The sequence below is a fragment of the Pogonomyrmex barbatus genome, unplaced genomic scaffold, assembly GCF_055798465.1.
Source record: "Pogonomyrmex barbatus isolate J1 unplaced genomic scaffold, ASM5579846v1 scaffold2, whole genome shotgun sequence".
NCBI classification, from domain to species: domain Eukaryota; kingdom Metazoa; phylum Arthropoda; class Insecta; order Hymenoptera; family Formicidae; genus Pogonomyrmex; species Pogonomyrmex barbatus.
In genome coordinates, this window is record NW_028297116.1 from 13,615,208 (window position 1) to 13,633,833 (window position 18,626).

General features: G+C 34.3%; 4 protein-coding genes across 6 annotated transcripts; 2 read left to right on the forward strand and 2 right to left on the reverse strand.

The window, feature by feature from the left end:
- The first annotated feature begins 12 nt into the window (after positions 1-12).
- Positions 13-5,529, forward strand: LOC105428407 (V-type proton ATPase catalytic subunit A). Its single transcript, XM_011640720.3, has 12 exons — positions 13-169; positions 1,481-1,580; positions 1,655-1,767; positions 1,849-2,214; positions 2,304-2,360; positions 2,450-2,544; positions 2,622-2,893; positions 2,992-3,175; positions 3,376-3,493; positions 3,569-3,849; positions 3,996-4,185; positions 4,497-5,529. The coding sequence occupies exons 2-12, from the start codon at positions 1,499-1,501 to the stop codon at positions 4,587-4,589; spliced, it is 1,851 nt and encodes a 616-aa protein (XP_011639022.1). The 5' UTR covers positions 13-169; positions 1,481-1,498; the 3' UTR covers positions 4,590-5,529.
- A 50-nt stretch (positions 5,530-5,579) lies between these two features.
- On the reverse strand, positions 5,580-8,331 carry LOC105428406 (upstream stimulatory factor 1). 2 transcript variants are annotated; one of them, XM_011640718.2, is made up of 5 exons: positions 8,171-8,331; positions 7,886-7,953; positions 7,469-7,758; positions 7,199-7,360; positions 5,580-7,122 (listed from the first exon to the last, which is right to left on the reverse strand). In XM_011640718.2, the coding sequence occupies exons 1-5, from the start codon at positions 8,209-8,211 to the stop codon at positions 6,898-6,900; spliced, it is 786 nt and encodes a 261-aa protein (XP_011639020.2). In that variant the 5' UTR covers positions 8,212-8,331; the 3' UTR covers positions 5,580-6,897. The 2 variants fall into 2 exon arrangements, with proteins under 2 accessions (XP_011639020.2, XP_088932782.1); XM_089076656.1 differs by lacking the exon at positions 8,171-8,331 and adding an exon at positions 8,027-8,164.
- A 1,916-nt stretch (positions 8,332-10,247) lies between these two features.
- On the forward strand, positions 10,248-11,902 carry san (Probable N-acetyltransferase san). The gene is made up of 4 exons (XM_011640717.3): positions 10,248-10,501; positions 10,686-10,842; positions 11,386-11,552; positions 11,643-11,902. Exons 1-4 carry the CDS (start codon positions 10,494-10,496, stop codon positions 11,812-11,814), a joined length of 504 nt encoding a protein of 167 aa, XP_011639019.1. The 5' UTR covers positions 10,248-10,493; the 3' UTR covers positions 11,815-11,902.
- Positions 11,903-12,180: 278 nt separating this feature from the next.
- On the reverse strand, positions 12,181-16,617 carry Hsl (hormone-sensitive lipase). Of its 2 annotated transcripts, none has more exons than XM_011640716.3 (10): positions 15,650-16,617; positions 15,367-15,571; positions 15,086-15,296; positions 14,729-14,910; positions 14,283-14,565; positions 13,984-14,200; positions 13,641-13,819; positions 13,210-13,544; positions 12,965-13,090; positions 12,181-12,882 (listed from the first exon to the last, which is right to left on the reverse strand). In XM_011640716.3, exons 1-10 carry the CDS (start codon positions 16,009-16,011, stop codon positions 12,814-12,816), a joined length of 2,169 nt encoding a protein of 722 aa, XP_011639018.2. In that variant the 5' UTR covers positions 16,012-16,617; the 3' UTR covers positions 12,181-12,813. The 2 variants fall into 2 exon arrangements, with proteins under 2 accessions (XP_011639018.2, XP_011639017.2); XM_011640715.3 differs by having other exon boundaries at positions 13,629-13,819; positions 15,650-16,615.
- Between the last annotated feature and the right edge of the window lie 2,009 nt (positions 16,618-18,626).

The following is an 18,626-nucleotide window of genomic DNA, read 5'->3' on the forward strand; positions in this document are numbered from 1 at the left end:
CATGTGGATCTATCTTAATGCGCGCGCGCGCATGCGCGTCCGATAATTGAGGATCGGCACGCGACTAGTCAGCTGACCTGTCTTGTGATAGCAGCTAGGCCGCACTCTGAGACAGGTACGGGTGTTCATCGCTGACTGAACTGTGCTAGGAAACGTCGCATCACACGCCGTGAGTATTCAATTGATCGAGTCAATTAACGCGACCGCTAATGTCGTATCGGCCGCGCGGACGAACTTCCGATTCAATATTTCCTCATAGAAATCCGTGCGCGAAGAGAGCAGGCGTAGCGTGCCGTGGTATATCGATCCGGTTGGCATTTTTCATGCGCCATCCCGCTCAGGCGCGAATCCGCGAAACTCCCGGTCGATTTTCAGCTGGGCAGGACATGGCCCTCTCGGCCACGCAGTGGCCGTCGATAAAGAATGATTGCCATCGTCCGTGACGCGAGAGGACATTTCGCTTCCGCCTAGCAGACGGCCCGCGGACTTCATGGGGCTACGCCTATTTTTTTGAACGACTTGCTCACGTGAATCGCGCAGCGAGCGTGCGACAGCATGCGCCTCTGCGAGCAGATGGACCGATTTCCTCGGCCGCGAATAACGATCGTTCGAATTAGCGGCTCTGCTCCATCTCACCTCCCCTCTCCCCATATTTTTTCGCGTCTCATTTATTTTAATTATAACAAGAAATATATTTATTGGGCTTTTTCTCTTGTTCTTTCGGGAGTACAAAGGGAAAACGGGGGAAAACGAAAAATTGCAGAAAGATGTAGGAGATGTAATTTGGAAAAGCGGATTTATTTTTGCGCGATATATTTGTATTACATTTATAATTTTGGACTGCTAGATTTTCTTATGTCTATTTGATATATTTTAATTAGAGTTAAATTAGGGTTTTTCTTAAATTTTTGAAGTACAAAGGAGAAAGAGACAAAAGTGTAGGAGATATATTGAAGAATTTTTGATTGATGCAAATTCGTATATAATTTAAGCTATGACAATTAAAATAGACAAATATATCTATTTACGCGATAACAACTCGTTTTTCTTGCACTTTGTAATTGCATATTGAATTCATAATTAGTAGATAACAGTTTGTAAAATCAGTGAGTAAAAGTTGTTTTATATTAGATGTAATCAATGATAAGATAGAATATTTTTATATAATTTATAGATATTTTCTCTATTATCTATTTCTCAAAAGAATTTTGATAAAGCAACAATCTTTTTATATAAAAGAACAATATATGTTGAATTTTAAGATATAAAAATGTTTAAAATATTTATTTTGACATTTTCCTATACCTGTTTTGCTATACATATATTTATATTTCTTTTTTTTTATGTATTTCAAGACATAAAAAGATGTGTGAAAAAAATATATTTATAATTACATTAGCATGCTTAATAATAACTGTCTTTTGCAAATTAAGATATTGAATCTATAGAATACAATTAAATACAATTTATTTTTTTCCAGGTAAATTAAGTATTCAAAATGACGAATCAAAGTTTGATGAAGATAGCGCATGAAGAGCGGGAGGGCAAGTTTGGATATGTCTATGCAGTATCTGGACCTGGTTTGTTTTTGTCTCTTGATTTCAGCCTATCAACTTACACAATATTTCTTATTTAACATTTATTTATGTTACAGTTGTCACTGCTGAGAAAATGTCTGGATCGGCTATGTATGAGTTGGTACGAGTCGGTTACTACGAACTGGTAGGAGAGATTATCAGATTGGAAGGTGACATGGCTACAATACAGGTATAATAAGTGTTAATTATATACATTAATATTTTATTTTATATTTAAGAATCATTTAATCTAATTTCGTAATACGTTTAGGTATATGAAGAAACAAGTGGTGTGACAGTTGGTGATCCCGTGCTTCGTACTGGAAAACCGCTGTCCGTCGAATTAGGTCCTGGAATCCTTGGTAGCATCTTTGACGGTATTCAGCGTCCATTGAAAGACATCAACGAACTTACGAGCTCGATTTACATCCCGAAGGGTATTAATGTGCCGGCACTGTCGCGTACCACTACTTGGGAATTCAGTCCGCATAATGTGAAGAATGGCAGCCATATCACGGGCGGTGACTTATACGGCGTCGTACATGAGAATACTTTAGTGAAGCATTGGATGATCTTACCACCTAAGTGCAAAGGCACAGTAACGTACATTGCACCTGTTGGCAATTACACCGTTGATGTAAGTTCGTTTATTATATTTGATTGTATATTTTAGATAAATTTATTTTATCACATATAAATTTACATAAGTATCTAATATTTTTATAGGATGTCGTACTGGAAACTGAATTCGATGGCGAAAGACAGAAATATACCATGCTTCAGGTATGAAATACATTATCATTATGGTATGATAAATATATACGAAAATTGAATGTATTGCATGTTGTGAATTTATGTTTGTGTGCATGCAGGTGTGGCCAGTCCGTCAACCTCGTCCAGTTACTGAAAAATTACCAGCTAATCATCCTCTACTCACTGGTCAACGAGTCTTGGACTCTCTCTTCCCGTAAGAACACCTTCAGAGGAACATATTGTAGAAATACAATGTATCTATAAACATTTGGAATATAACGCCTGTTACAGATGTGTCCAAGGTGGAACCACAGCTATTCCTGGTGCTTTCGGTTGTGGCAAGACCGTCATCTCGCAGGCTTTGTCTAAGTATTCCAACTCCGATGTAATCATTTACGTCGGTTGTGGAGAACGTGGTAATGAAATGTCTGAGGTACTGCGCGATTTTCCTGAATTGACCGTAGAAATCGACGGTGTTACTGAATCAATTATGAAACGTACAGCTTTGGTCGCCAATACATCTAACATGCCAGTAGCCGCGCGTGAAGCGTCCATTTACACTGGTATGTTCTACATGAGAAAAATTTCTTAATACAATTAATGTAAATAGAATCATGTTATTCATTGTATTCATTGTAATAATCCATTATTCGTGATATAGGTATTACATTGTCCGAATATTTCCGTGATATGGGTTATAACGTGTCGATGATGGCGGATTCGACATCTCGTTGGGCAGAAGCTCTCCGAGAAATTTCAGGTCGTTTAGCTGAAATGCCTGCCGATTCTGGTTATCCCGCTTATCTTGGTGCTCGTCTAGCTAGTTTCTACGAGCGCGCCGGAAGGTATAATGTCGTTTATATAAAATAGTCAAGTAATCAATAATGTGATCAAATATCTTTCTTGAAATAATGGTATTGCCATAAACATATAATATTAATTATATTTACAATCTTATTAAAAAAATCTTGTGAAAAAATGTATACTGAAACAAATATTAGTGTCCCATTAATCAATGACTCATTGGATTTTAATTTTTATGCAGAGTAAAATGTCTGGGAAATCCAGATCGCGAAGGGTCTGTCAGTATTGTTGGTGCTGTATCACCGCCGGGTGGTGACTTTTCTGATCCTGTAACCAGTGCAACGCTTGGCATTGTGCAGGTAAAAAAGATCTACATATGAAAAAAATAAAAAAGATGATAAACTGATTTTTTAAACAAATCATTTAATTTGTAGGTGTTCTGGGGTTTGGATAAGAAACTGGCGCAACGCAAGCACTTCCCATCCATCAATTGGCTCATATCATATAGCAAATATCTGCGAGCATTGGACGATTTCTATGATAAGAATTTCCCGGAATTCGTTCCATTGAGAACAAAAGTAAAAGAAATCTTGCAAGAGGAAGAAGATTTGTCAGAAATTGTGCAGCTAGTAGGCAAGGCTTCGCTTGCCGAAACAGATAAAATCACACTTGAAGTAGCAAAATTGCTGAAAGACGACTTTTTGCAACAAAACAGGTACAACATATTATCTTATCATGTTCCTATGAATAGAAACATTATAAGATCATATGTTGTACCTGTTTAACATTAATATTACAAGCAATTAAATATTATTTGAATTTTTTAATTCTTTCCTGAATTTTTTTTTAAATTTTTTTTAGCTACTCGCCGTACGATCGTTTCTGTCCATTTTACAAAACCGTAGGAATGTTGCGAAATATGATCGCATTCTACGATATGGCAAGACATGCAGTGGAGTCAACAGCTCAGTCAGATAACAAAATCACATGGAATGTTATTAGAGACAGTATGGGCAATATTCTCTATCAATTGAGCTCTATGAAATTCAAGGTAATTTTTTTGTAATTTTAACAAATTCTATCTATATCCGATTTAGATCGTTTCTTTCGACGTTGTCTGACGCCTTTCGGCTATTCCTGCTATATATTCGTGGTGCGCATATTAGCACGGATATATAGGACCTACAATTTTACGCTGGTTCCGAATGGTCAATATAGGACTTGCTTATAAATATTGTCAGCCGGAATCGAGATTTGAATCCGGAATCTTTGACTTACGAGTCTCGCACTAACTCGCAGAGCCAAAACGCGCTCAATTTTAACAAATTTTTTTTTATTAAAAATTTTGCCTTAAACTCTTAGGACCCTGTTAAGGACGGCGAGGCAAAGATCAGAGCGGACTTCGATCAGCTGCACGAAGACATTCAACAGGCATTCAGGAATTTAGAGGACTAAATTTCTAACTCGCACTTGTTAAAAGCAATTTTAAGATATTGATTGTTCTGTAACTTGGCTCTAACATTTAAGGATGTCCCGATCTATCTGAATCGCAAATAACTTGCCGAAAATACGACTACAAGCAGCATTATCGATTATATCATGTATTATTTGCCGAATATATATCATCCTTGAAAGCGTCTGAATGGATTGTAAATACAGAAGCTACTAGCTGAAACCTTCGGTACTATCACGAAATGAAATATTCGAGAAAATGTAATGTCATGTACGTGACGATTGTGACAATAAAATGGGACATTCTTAAATGTGCGCGAAGAGACATTTAAAGATACGCTCTACTTCCTCAAGAGTTAACTTGTTTGACTCGAGAGCAGAGCTAGCCTGTAATTAGTCGGATATTATCAGAGAAAGTAATTTTATCCTTCGCGCAAAAATGTACTTTCGTTTTCTTTCCGCTTTCTTAAAGATGAAATTAATCGGGAAGTTAATATTCCTATATGTTTTCCGTATATGTGTAATATAAACGAAAGTATAAAGCAGCTCCCCGTTTCATCGCGCGTAGATTAGGATTATGGTATGAGAAGATACTCTTAATTACCAGTTATTACGTGATTAGTGTCATGTGGATGACATAATTCTTATCTTGCAAAAAGATTGTGAATCGTGGAGTATTAAATATTGTAACATATAATGTATTATTTAAGTACAACTGTTATGCATAATTAAGTCTACTATACCATAAACGTGATTTAAAAGTTTAGAAAAAGGACACACGCACGAAGAAAAATGATCGAAGTGCAGGGTCGATATTATGAAGATAAATACAAGAAAGAAAAACCATGTATACATGATGACTATAGTGTTCCATTGACTTCGATATCATTTCCATTGTATGATATGTAAAAAAAAAGATATAATAAAGTTATGCACAAGAGGATCATGGGTTTATTAGGGATGGATTATAATTGTAAATAAATCCTTACAAACTGCTTTTAATAGATTTCGTTTTAATAATTATCATTATATAACAATAACCTCGCGGTATGTACATCAACGATATATTACACTCCAATATCTAACACTTGGTGGATTAAAATTTTGATATTTTTTTTTTTCTATAGACATTGCATCGTACTGACAAAAATATGTTATTGCCATGTACATATATACCGATCTGTATCTCATATGTACACATATGCGAATGTACATAACGTTCGCATGTATAATTGATCTCGTTTACACAAATCGAATCTTAACTTGCTCCCTATCAGATACTCTATTCTACATTTATGAAAACAGTATTAAAAATAAAAAATATTCAACGGACTTCACACTCTCTATACATTGGTTATTATCTTGCAGACTATGTGAACATCAACAAAAATTCCTTTTTCAAAATAATTTTGCTTACATCACTGTTGAAATCTTCCGAAAAAGAATATGGCAATATCATTTTGATATTCACAGCCACGATGTTCTAACATAGCAAGTTATATTGACATATTACTATATGTATGATACTCAGATCTTCTACATAACAGTCATAACTACACATCTACTATATTACGATTTTTATCTAATTAATCATTGACTAATATGCATAAAAATATTTTTCCAAAAATTGGAAACATTTTTCAATAGACGTATAGATGTATATCTGTATAAATATTTTATTTTATTATTATTTGAGGTTGATGGGTAATGAACCCTCCTTTTTTTATATAAATTTGTATGACATTTTACATGTAACTTTAATCATATTTTGTATTTCACATTTTATTAAAACAAAATTTTATATATACTTATAATCATATAAAATAAAATTACATTTATTTCTCTCAATACTTGAAGATTTTTAATTGTATTACAAGAACTATAAAATAGCAAAAATGTTTATTTTTGTGTAGCTTTTAAAAATTTTTTCTCTGGGAACAAAAAACAAAAACTTTTATTGATACGCTGTGAAATACTTATATTTAGATTTAGATTAATCATCATTAATGTACAAGACAAACTAATATAATAGACAAAATTAATTTGCCCATATTAATTCCTATGTGAATATATGTAGGACATAGGTATACTATAAAATTATAAATGTGCAGTTATGACTATACTAATAGAAGCATCCAATTTTTTTTTTTTTTTAATTTGAAAATCAAGGAATTTTAAAACTTGACAAGATGTCACCAAAAAAAATCAAAATATTAAATTGTTTCAAAACAGAATTGTTCTTGTGTGAAAAGATAACTCATAAGTTCTAATATTTACAGAAAGAGCCATTAACTCACAAATTGGAAGAAGCTTAAGGACTCAAGCGTATAACATCGCCACTGCCGGCCGATGACGAAGATGATATCTGTGATCTAAGCTGAAGATTCTCACGTTTCAATTGGGAAACTAATTGTTTCAGCGCTGTAATCTCTTGCCGAAGCTTCTCATTATCTCGCATACATTGACCCAGACTTTGATTGGCCGCGCGTAATTCTCCTATGTATTCGCAGGCTTTTGCTAAGATACCTCCTTTACTCTATCATAAAAAAGAGAATGACATTATGTTAATATTAACTAAATGATTTTATGAACAAAATTTTGCTCAATTATACCTGAGTTTCATAGTTGGTTTTTCCTTCTCCACTACTACCAGTAGTGTTAGTAGAAGTATTACAATCAGGAATGATTTTGCCTAACTTTGCAATCCAATTATTTATTTTATCTCTACGCCGACGCTCAACTTCGTTATGCGTTGCTCTCCGCCTGTCGTCTCTCTAATAGAAAATAAAAAAAGAAGAAATTATCTTCTTGCACAACTTCTTCAGGACAAACTGAGTAATGATAAACATATCAATTATAGATAAAATAATGAAATATCAAACCTTTTTCAAGCCAGTGGTACAAGTCCTTGGGGTTTCTATCTGCAATGTTGTTGCTCTTGGTACCAAAGATCTTGATGCTTGAGTCGTAGTAAAGACATCATTAGCATTCCCGATAACATAAAACTGACCATTCAATGGCGATGTTAGAACCTGTACAGTATTATTTCCTGATTGCGACACAGGCAATTCTATCTCATTAGCCGATTGTATAGCTGCTGTGCCATTTACTTGGACGACTCGGTATGCTAGGGTTTCTGGGTATCGCATTTCATCCTCTCCTACAGGTTCCCCTGAGAGAAGCAGAGTATAATTATTGAAAATTAATAACAATACGACAGACCGTAATGGACTGGAACATCAATATTGACATAATGTGAAAACAAGAAAGTTCTTGTGAAAAAAATGGCTTGCCCTTACCTTCGCAGTCCACAATTTCCGCTTCCTCTATAACGATCCCCGTCGTGCCACCGTTGTCGTCCTTCACGCTGTAAAGACAAATTGACACTTTCAGATGCGATATCGTCTTATCTTAACGCAGTTGCATGCTTTGTGTATTACTTCAACGATTGTGTCTGTCGGTCCTACGGCGTACGTAAGTGCGCACTGTGCACTAAGCGATGATGACCTTGAGGAGACCTCGGACGAGACGGAAGGGATAGGTGTTCGTAATATCAGGCGGTCGATATTTAACGTAAACGCTACCTGACATCCTGTTGTTCGAGCTGCTGCTCCAAAATGTCCATTCCTTGGCGCCGAAAAAAAAAATGTTTGAATTTGTCGAAATTCACGTGAGCTGGTCACGGGACACGGCAACGAGGTCATGTGGTGCATAAAATGGCGTCGCAGGAGATGCGTGCCATCCAACGACGTGCCAACGAAGCTGATAAAAACATGAAGTTATACTTATCATAGACAAATAAATTTTTCATAATACTAGACTATAATTAACTTAAGCCAGCGGAACATGATGCTTTTTTTCTTGCTGGTTTGCTAGCTGGATTCGCGTGCTTGTTGAACTCTTGTCCTCGATTGGTATATTTTTTTAGATCCAAAAGAATATACCAATCAGAGACAAGAGCTCAACGAGCACACAAATCCAGCTAGCAAATCAACAGGAAAAAAAGCATCGTGTACCGCTGGCTTTAATCAGCAATTCACTATAAATCCCACTATAAATTAGTCAAAACTTGATCGCAATCACTCTTAAAATTATTTTTTGCGCTTTTTATTACATCTTTATGCCTAAAGCTGGTTGCACACAGGACGCGGCAAAGAGGCACGCGAAAACGCGGTAGCCAATCACCGTCTTGTTTTCTAATATATAACTTTGTTACGTGCCGCTTTGCCATGTCCTATGTATAACCAGCCTAAGAGAATAAACATAATTACTTCTGATTATATCTAAGTATTCGTATATCATAATTCTTAAATTCGATGTTTAAATTTGAAATAAAATAATAAAATATAATATAATAATAAAATATAATTTTAAAATAATTAAATTAATTATCCGATAAAAAATTTTCAATACATAATTAGATTATTCGGTAATTATTTAGAATAACCCCATCACCTCCGATTTTGATAAAATTGGAGGTTAAAATTGGGCGAGTGATTCCGTGTATCGTTTTATTCTTGTTTAATTTTCGATGAACAACAAAGATAAAATACATGGAGTCACTCGGATGATGTTTCCGAACGTAACACATACTGTGCAATCAGATGTGCACGAAATTTAAATTTAATAATATAAAACAAAGGAACCGCAACAGTTGTTATTGCGAGTAAAATTATACACGCCAAAAATAAAATTAATGATTATTTATTCCTAACGGCTTCGAAAAAAGAAACACCGGGCTTGATAAAAAAATGTACTAGTTCTTAACAATATGTGATATTTATGGTATTTATTTACATTAGGGGACTAGCTCCGATGATCTTGATCTTGATATATATTATAGAGGCTATTGATCAACTTTTCCTTATAAATTAATCGGCGATTTAGTTTTCAAGATATGCCTACATAAAGCTTAATTTTAAAATATTATTATTCTATTTATATGACACATTATGATGGATATGTCATTTCAAGGTAGTATTTATATTTTGGTGGTATCTTTCAATTTATTTCAGTTTATTTATTTATTAGGTATTATACATACTGTTTCCAAGCATGCATTTCAATGCGAAGCGAGATTCCACATGGATTTACAACTTTCTGCACGAAGTTCAATTCAAATCTATATGTTGATACACTGATAAAAATTAATGTATTTTTCAAATTTTTTCTGTATAACTTTTTAATAAACAATAACTACTGATTAAACTTTTTGATTGTACTAAGAATATTTTTTTTTTGTCAAGCCCAATTTTATTAAAATCGGAGATGATGGGGGTATTCTAAATAATTACCAATTATTCAATATATAATAAAATATAATTATATTTGCATAATTCATAAATTTATCACTTTGATGTTCGCGTTAGATTTTTATAATTATACAATTTTAAAAAACTTTTTGAGAGCATCTGATACAATTTTTTCTTACAATTTATCATTTCTCTATCACGTTGTTGCGATCGCTGATCGAAACGATTTAAAACGTCCGCATGGACAAGAAAGAGCTCTCATTCGCTCCGTTCTTCCAATGAGATCGTTCGTTTCCTCTCCAAGGCGTTCACTTTGAGTCTGTTCTTTTTAGCTGAATTGGCTGCACTAGTTCAGAGTTTATCTTTCTTCCTCCAGTGTAAGAAAGAAAGATAAACTGTGAACTAGTACAACCAGTTCAGCCAAAAAGAACAAGCCTCTTAACGAGATCGTATTCGGGGCGGGGGCCCATCCGCACGCGTGTGTCTCGTTATGTTTTCGCCCGCCGAAATTTTGCGCGGAAACGTTCTCGTGGGCGTGAATTCCCGGTAAGTTACGCGCGACGTGTTTCACTTTCTGGTGTGACAAAAATCCGTGCAAAGAGGCAACGCAATTCATTTCCGCCGAGATTACGAAATTCCATTGACGCTTGTCAGGATGACCAGGTGAGCGGCGCGAATTTTTAGAGGTTAAGTCCATTCGCACAGTTCCACACGAGTCTGTGCCTCTCGCCCCGTTTCTCTTTGCCGAATGGAAAAAGTGCGTCGAGTGTCGTATTCTTCATTTTCATTACTCTGTAGCTGTGCGATCGTTCCTCCTTTGACCTCGCCATATATTTAATTTTTTCAGGTCAAAGATAGAGTTGGGCGATGTAACACCGCACAACATAAAGCAGCTAAAATTGCTCAATCAAGTCGTATTCCCGGTCTCGTACAACGAAAAGTTTTACAAGGACGTACTGGAAGCTGGAGAACTCGCCAAATTAGCATATTACAATGACATAGTGGTAGATAAATCTCGAATGATTTTTATTTATTTAGCATCGTCCTTGAATTTTATTGCTTGGATATTGTAGTCTACAGAGCATGATAATATTCAATAATTTGATAGAAATTAAATAATTCATAGGAGAATAGAATTAACCAAGAAGACTGCATGTTATTAATGTATTGATAGGTGTTAGTTAAAGTTCTTTTCTTATTTAATATTAGAAGTATTGAAAGAGCAGTCATTTCTAATTATTTCTATTTCTATTAAATTAATAGAAGAGATTAATAGATTTTATGTATTAATTATGAAATAATTATCAAATTTTCTATCTTTTCATTATTTATTCTCCTTATTTTGATAAAACATTAAAATTAGAAAATTCTAAAATTCTATTCTTAATATTAAAAGAAAATATTAATTTAAAAAACAGAAATGATCAAAAATAACTGCTTTGTGCTTTTAATGTTAAGAATTATTTCGCGAATCAAGAAAATTAAAAGAACACTAATATTAAATTTCTATAATTGATCAAGTTTTTATTTATCATTATAATTCTCAGGTGGGAGCAGTTTGTTGCCGTGTAGATACTTCAGAAAATTCTAGGCGTTTATATATAATGACTCTGGGTTGTCTGTACCCTTATAGAAGATTAGGAATTGGCACTGTTATGGTTCAGCACGTTTTAAATTATGTTAATAAGGATGGCAATTTCGATTCTATCTTTTTGTAAGTACAGCTCATAGTGCTTTATTGAATATGACCTTTTGAAGGAATAGTTTTTTTTTTCTTAATTATATATTAACCTGACATTCACAGACACGTTCAAATAAGTAACGAAGGTGCGATTGACTTTTATAAAAAATTCGGATTTGAGATTGTTGAAACTAAAGAGCATTACTATAAGAGAATAGAACCGGCGGACGCGCATGTGCTACAGAAAACGCTGCGTCCACGAGCAAATCAAACGAATCATCAAACGGTCAATTAACAAGTAGTATTGTTCATTAATTTATCTTTTTCATGATTTAGAATCTACTTACGTTTCCATGTTCTGTCAATAAAATCATTTTATATTATATCTGTACTCAGTCAAATTAACCTTTCCTATATTTGTGTCATGTATAAAATATATATGTACCATATATAAAAAAATATAAAGTAAATTTAGAATAAACTTTAAGTATAAAGTTGAAGAATTAAAACAAAAAATATAAATTTTCCTTTGGAAATAAGAAATATGACTACTTCTGCAGATATTGTTTTTATTGTCCATGAATTTCTGTGTACTCAATGCACTAAAAAATTCATATACAAATATCTTTTTTTATAAAATTGTGACATTAAAACAAGTATGTGCATATTGAAAAATATATTTGTAAGAAATAAGTATATTGCACTGGACGTTTTACATATCAAAAATTGTCATGTTAAAATGAACATTACAGGATTAGGATGCACGGAGAAAATGTGCAAAAAAAATTTTAGCTTACTATCTAATGTAAGATATTATATGTGCCTAATAAATATATTCGTAGAAATATATCATATTTAAGAAATTAGAAATTCATATACATGCTTTACATATATGTGTAAAAAATCAGAATAAATTAATCTATCTTTGTACAAGATGTTCTTTGCTAATATATAATATCAGATACCAGATTCAAGACACCCTATATTCTAACCTTTTAAGATAATGATGTTCAATGCAACAATATATAACATCAATGTGACAACAGTAATAACTAGTGCAGCTAATAGTACAGTAGAAAATTGTCAGTGTAAAGCATTGTCTATTATGCGCCTAACTTCTGAAATGTTATAAAATATAGTTAAGCCGCAGAAAATAATAACAGGTATTTAGTTGCATCCAGATATAACTACATTCGCTGTATAAATAAGTGTTGCTGCAACACTGAAGTACATCTGCTTGCTCTAGATCAATATATATATTTTAATAATGATTTCTTTTTTAAACATTGCACAATTATAGCTCCAGTAACTCTTTTATCCTTCTGGCACAAAATTCTGCACCTTCCATCGCTTCTTTCGAAGTCTACAAACAATAATAATACAATAAAATGTAATAACATAATAATTATATATATTTATATATATAATAAAAACAAAAATATTACCTGTAAAAGATTAAGAAATCCGTGTGGCAAACCCGGTAAAATATCCAGTGTAACTTTATTACCAAGCGAGCGAAGCTTCCTCGCAAACATGACACAATCATCAAGACAAGGGTCAAGATGTAATGTCTACAAGTAAATTATCATGCATAAGGCGTTCTAAAATTCTGACTTTCAATAACAAGTAACACTACTAAAGTACATTACTTTTTACACGATTAAATTGTAACAAAAATCCAAACAAGTACCAGTAACTTTATGGGCGGCAAATTAGCTAGCATATTATCTGGTGCGAGATAAGGGCTTAAGAAAGGATCCCTTGGTATCGTAAGGACGAATTCTTCAGAAGAAATGACATTATCCATATTGAGTTCCCTGCTATCCTTACTGCTTCTTCTACCAAAAGACCACCCGAATAAAGACCATGATTTATTACTTTGTCCCGAACTGTTACCGTTTCTGCTAATACTGCCATTCCTCGTAACAGGCGATGATGTTGAAGCAAAACCGGAATTTCTGTATATATTTAAAAATTTGTTGATGAATTCTCGAGATTTCGCCTGTACTTTCGGACATTCGGCACCTGTTGCATTAAAAAAGATTTTTCAAAATTATATACTTGAGAAATAGATATATTAATGATTATAAATATTATATGGATATGTACTGGCTGATGTACCATCGACTTCTGTTAAACTAACAGAATTTAATGTCGAATCAGATGGAAGAGATACTAATTTCTCGGCATCATTTGCGCCGTCTCCATTTGGACTCAGGGCTAATGCTATAAGATCACTTTCGCTCACTTCTGCAAAAGACTCTGTATCCGACTTGATATCTTCTCCATTTTCCTGCTCCCTGTGTGCATAAATTTTATATTATAATTCATTTTTAGTATTTTTATTACATCAATTATGAAATATATACATAAAAATAAAAATATTTAGATAATTTATTCTTGCCATATGGATTTCTAAAAATAAATTTAGTAAAGTGAAGTTTAATTCTCATTGAAATCTTACTTTGGTTTTTTATCGGTTATGGCGTAAGCTTTCAAGCATCGTATCATAAAACCGAACGGTAATAATGGATCTGTTAAACAGAGCATACGAGAAGGCGACGGCGCGAACTCGATGAGTAGTGGTGTATACGCCATAAAAATACCATCTGGTCTTCTTATATTTAATTGCATACATCTCAAAGTAACTCCTAAATTTAAGTTTCCACCTGCAGAATCACCTGCCAAAATGATTGATCATGAAACTCAAATTTATTCAATCAATAGAAAAATGTGTTAAAAATAGATTTACTTCCATCTTACCGACAAGTATCACTTTTTTTGCCGTACTTCCAAGTAATGCATTTGCGTGCTTTAACGCCCATGCATAAGCATATAGAACCTCTTCGAGAGCGCGAGGATAAGGTGCTTCTGGCGCTAGACTATAATCTATGCTCAAGATTGGTACTCCGAGCGTCATAGTCCAATTTTGTAGATATATTTCGTGTGATCGCGAAGTTTGTGACACGAATCCACCCCCATGAGTGTGAATAATTAGTTCATCACATAGACCACATAATTCTCCCCCTGTACCCCCAGATCCAACCTTGATAGAGTGTTGTTAATGAAAAATATATCATTTATTATAGAATTCAATTATATTCCCTTCTGCTCTAAGTTTTATATCTCAATAGAATATAGTTAATTAAATGAAGAGTATTTTGACAGAGTATATTTTGTATACTCTGTAAACAAATAAAATACTTTACCATTCCTAAACGTCGTTTGGAACTTAACAATCTGACATGGATTGGCTTTTTCCCAATATGACTGTTTGGTATTGGAATTGAAATTGTCCCACCATCTAGAGTAGATAGGATTAATTCCTCAGGTGGGATAGATATTACTTGATTAATTGCTATATTTGAAGTTATCATCATTGTCATTATTGCTAAAATGGAGATATAATAGATTAATATTATTATAGATTAATATTATTAATTAAATATAAAAACAAGTTGAATCTATCTAATATTTCACAAGGCTTTTCAGATGTCAATACATTTGTCTATGTATACTGAATATCTTTATTTGATTTTTTTACTGTGATTTCTTGTTTCTCTTACCAGATTCGCTCAAAAACCAAAATGCTTGACAAAAAGAAATGTCAGCATGCTGAGAAATATTAACAATACGACGCGCTCTTGCTTCAGGATCCAATAAATATTTAACGGAATTAGTGCAAAGTCTTAGTAGTGTGTCACCATAATACATCTCACTGAAGGATGCCATAAAGAATGATAATGTCTTTAATACATGTCTTAAACTGTCACAAAACTGAAAAAGAAACACTTTAGAGAAATAGCTAGATTTCATCATGATCAAGTATCAATAGATTCACTGGTACCTGAAATCCTAAACATCTGCCATAAAAGCAATACTGATTAACGTTTTGTGCATTACTGAAAAGATCTTGAACGCTATATTGATCCAGCGGGAACAATGACAGCTTTCCATCACTTGTTACCTCTGTGCTCCACGAGTACATTGTTTTTAATTGTTGTAAGCATGTGAACAGAGATGCCAATAGCTGAGAACATGCTTCTATTTCTCTGAAAGCCCAGATTAAACATACAATTCGATATTACACGCAGGATAGATACATATTGGTCTTTGTGATATATAATTACTTCATATAGTAACTCTTTCGGAAGAACACAGAGTCTTTTTGATGATACATCTGCCGGCAGACCTGACCGGAGTGCATGATGCACTTGTCGACCAATGAAAGGAAACTCCTGTATCCGTTTCCCGGAGTCTCTTCATCGAAATCGAAGTACGGCGCGAACCTGGCGATCTCCCTATACAACGGCTGCAACTGAGTGAGATAATCGAGGATCGCCAGAAGGGCGGCCTTGATCCGGACGCCGTTCTTATCCTGATGGGACGTAAAATACTCCACGCTGGCACGACATATATCGCGCAATGCACCCCATTGCAGGTGCTCGAAATCTTCGAACGGTCTCTCGAAGTCATCGTTGAGCGTCGACATTTGAAACGATTCCTTGGGACGACGCTCTGAATGACTTTCTCTCGCTTTCTCTCTCTCTCTCTCTCTCTCTCTCTCCTCTCTGTCTCTCTCTCTCTCTCTCTATCTCTCCTGCGGAATTTCGTCGACTGAACTGTCAACAATTTAACGATCAAAACTTTGAATGCCAAGCATTCTAAACGACTACCAATCGCCCGATCTGTCGGCCGACGTAAATTCCGGCCGCATTATAACGGATTACGACGATCCCACGCACGGCGATCGCGCTTGTGTCAATGAGAGCCTTCGGCGTGTGCATTGCGCGAATGACGTGCGGCGCGCGATTTAGGCCGAGCGGGGGCGAGATTAAATTCAACCGCGTCGCGACGCGTCTCAAAATCAAAACGCCACGGATCGAACTCGACAATGGTCGACGACGAGAATCGGCGACTCACGTTGACGCGACGCTCGCGAAGGCTCGCGCTCGACAGCGTCACTCGACACCCGTCATTCTGTTCGGCCCGACGCGACGCGACGCGACGCGCGCGCGGATTCGCAAAACGGGAACGCGCTCCACTTCCTCCTCCGGAGAGCGGCTGTCGCATCTCGCGTCCTGTCTTGTCAGCTTATTACGTCCAACCGGGACGGAGCGAGATGCGCAGTAAAGTTTTCTCGGTCGCGCGAAATAAACGAGTGCTGACATTAGATAAGAGCGTGATTCACACGCGCGCGTTTCCTTTGTGTATAAAGAAACACATCACAGATGTGGGAATTATATAATATTAAGATTCCACTTACAACATATTTTTTGCGCGAAAGCGAAATCAATCGTTCATCTTTTCTCTCGAATAATATAATCCGAAGATAATGTAGGAAAGAACGAGAATAGTAAATGACGTAATAATCTCGAGCGAAATGATGACATTTTACAGCGGTCAAAAGTTGAAGTTCACTTTTGATACTCTGTGAGAGTTCAGGAAATAAAAGGTATATAAACTCATAAATAAAATCTTATCTTAATTCAATTATTCAATTTTATCTTAAATCAAAAGTTGATTTGAGAAACGGTAAATAATCGGTTTATGAAGAATTTTCAATGTGAAATTATTATTACCATTTATCATTCTAACAGTCAGTAAAACATTTTTTTATATATAATTGTATGTATATATACAAAAATATATATACAAAAATATATAATTATATATATATAATTATATATTTATATATAATCACATTACAATGTATAATCACTTCATATATATTTTTATGATATGATGTTAAATTATATCTAATTATATATAGAAAATTTGTTATCAGATTATATAAATTCTTTAAATCGAACAAAAGAAATTTAAATTAATGTTTGAAATACACTTTTAATGTTATAAATATATTTTGAAGTACCTATGATTAAATAAAGGTTTGCTTGAATTGTTAATCTAAAGTAATTTAAATGAAGATTGCCTGCACAAACAAACGATGATATATATGATCTTAATGTGAATGAGCTCATTGAATAAAAGAGATAAGAAAGACTCGGAGAAATGCAATAAATAGATTAAAAAAGCTCAGTTCAATAAACACTGCTCCTTTTCAATTATAGCCTTAAGAAATTCCAATACGTCACGCATTATTATATCTCACCTGCATATAAAGAAAACTTAATATAATTAAGAACAATTACGGACACAAAGATTTATGTAGATGAAGATCAGAAGTTTGTTGACTCTGATGTCATCGACCGATTAGAGGAGATTCTATCATTCAAAATTTCTGGAATTTCCAGATCAATCAAGCTAATCGTCGAAAGATTAAAAAAAAAAATGCGCGCACGGAGGAACAACGAGAATTTCCTTTCTCGTTGCGATCATGGACACGTCGTCAATCGCGATATGCACGATCGTAGTTTTGCCGCAAGACTACTTTTGCTCTACGCAAACGCGCAAAATGTTGTGTCGCACTTCGTAAAAAAAACTATAGAGTTGCTCAATCAATCGCAGAAGTGTGGATAGCAAAATGGATAAGGAAAGAAAGAAAAATGAAAACTGAACATATATTGCATCTCGCTGCACATTTCATATATTGCTTCATTATTTTCCATTTTGCATTTTTTTATTATCGCTTAATATCACAACGAGCGTTGAACGTGTAGATTTATCAAGTCTATCAATTTGACGGAATATTTGAAGAAATGTTTTATTTTTAATTTTTTTTCTTAATATATTTAAATAATTAATCAAAATAGCTTTCACAAAAGCTTTATCGATGTGTCACGATTTTTCTGAGTAAAATGACACAGTAGCGCTGATAATGCGCTCTCCGAATCTGAAACCTGTCAATTTGATGGATTTGGTTGTTCCAGGGAACAAAATGGGACGGATACGTATCTTTGTTTGCATGTTGTTTGCTTTTATGTAATTCGATACGCGCGATACAGGCTATTCCGGCTTGTAAAATTAATTAGTTTACGATTAGATTTTTAAATAGCTTCAAGTTCAGTTTATTCAATTATTGGTCGTCGAATTTCTTGAAAACAGATTATGCAAAATTCTGCTATAAGTTTTATCGGTAAATTGTCAGTAAAAATATATATATATATATATTTTTGCTATAGCAAAATCTGTTAACTAAATAAC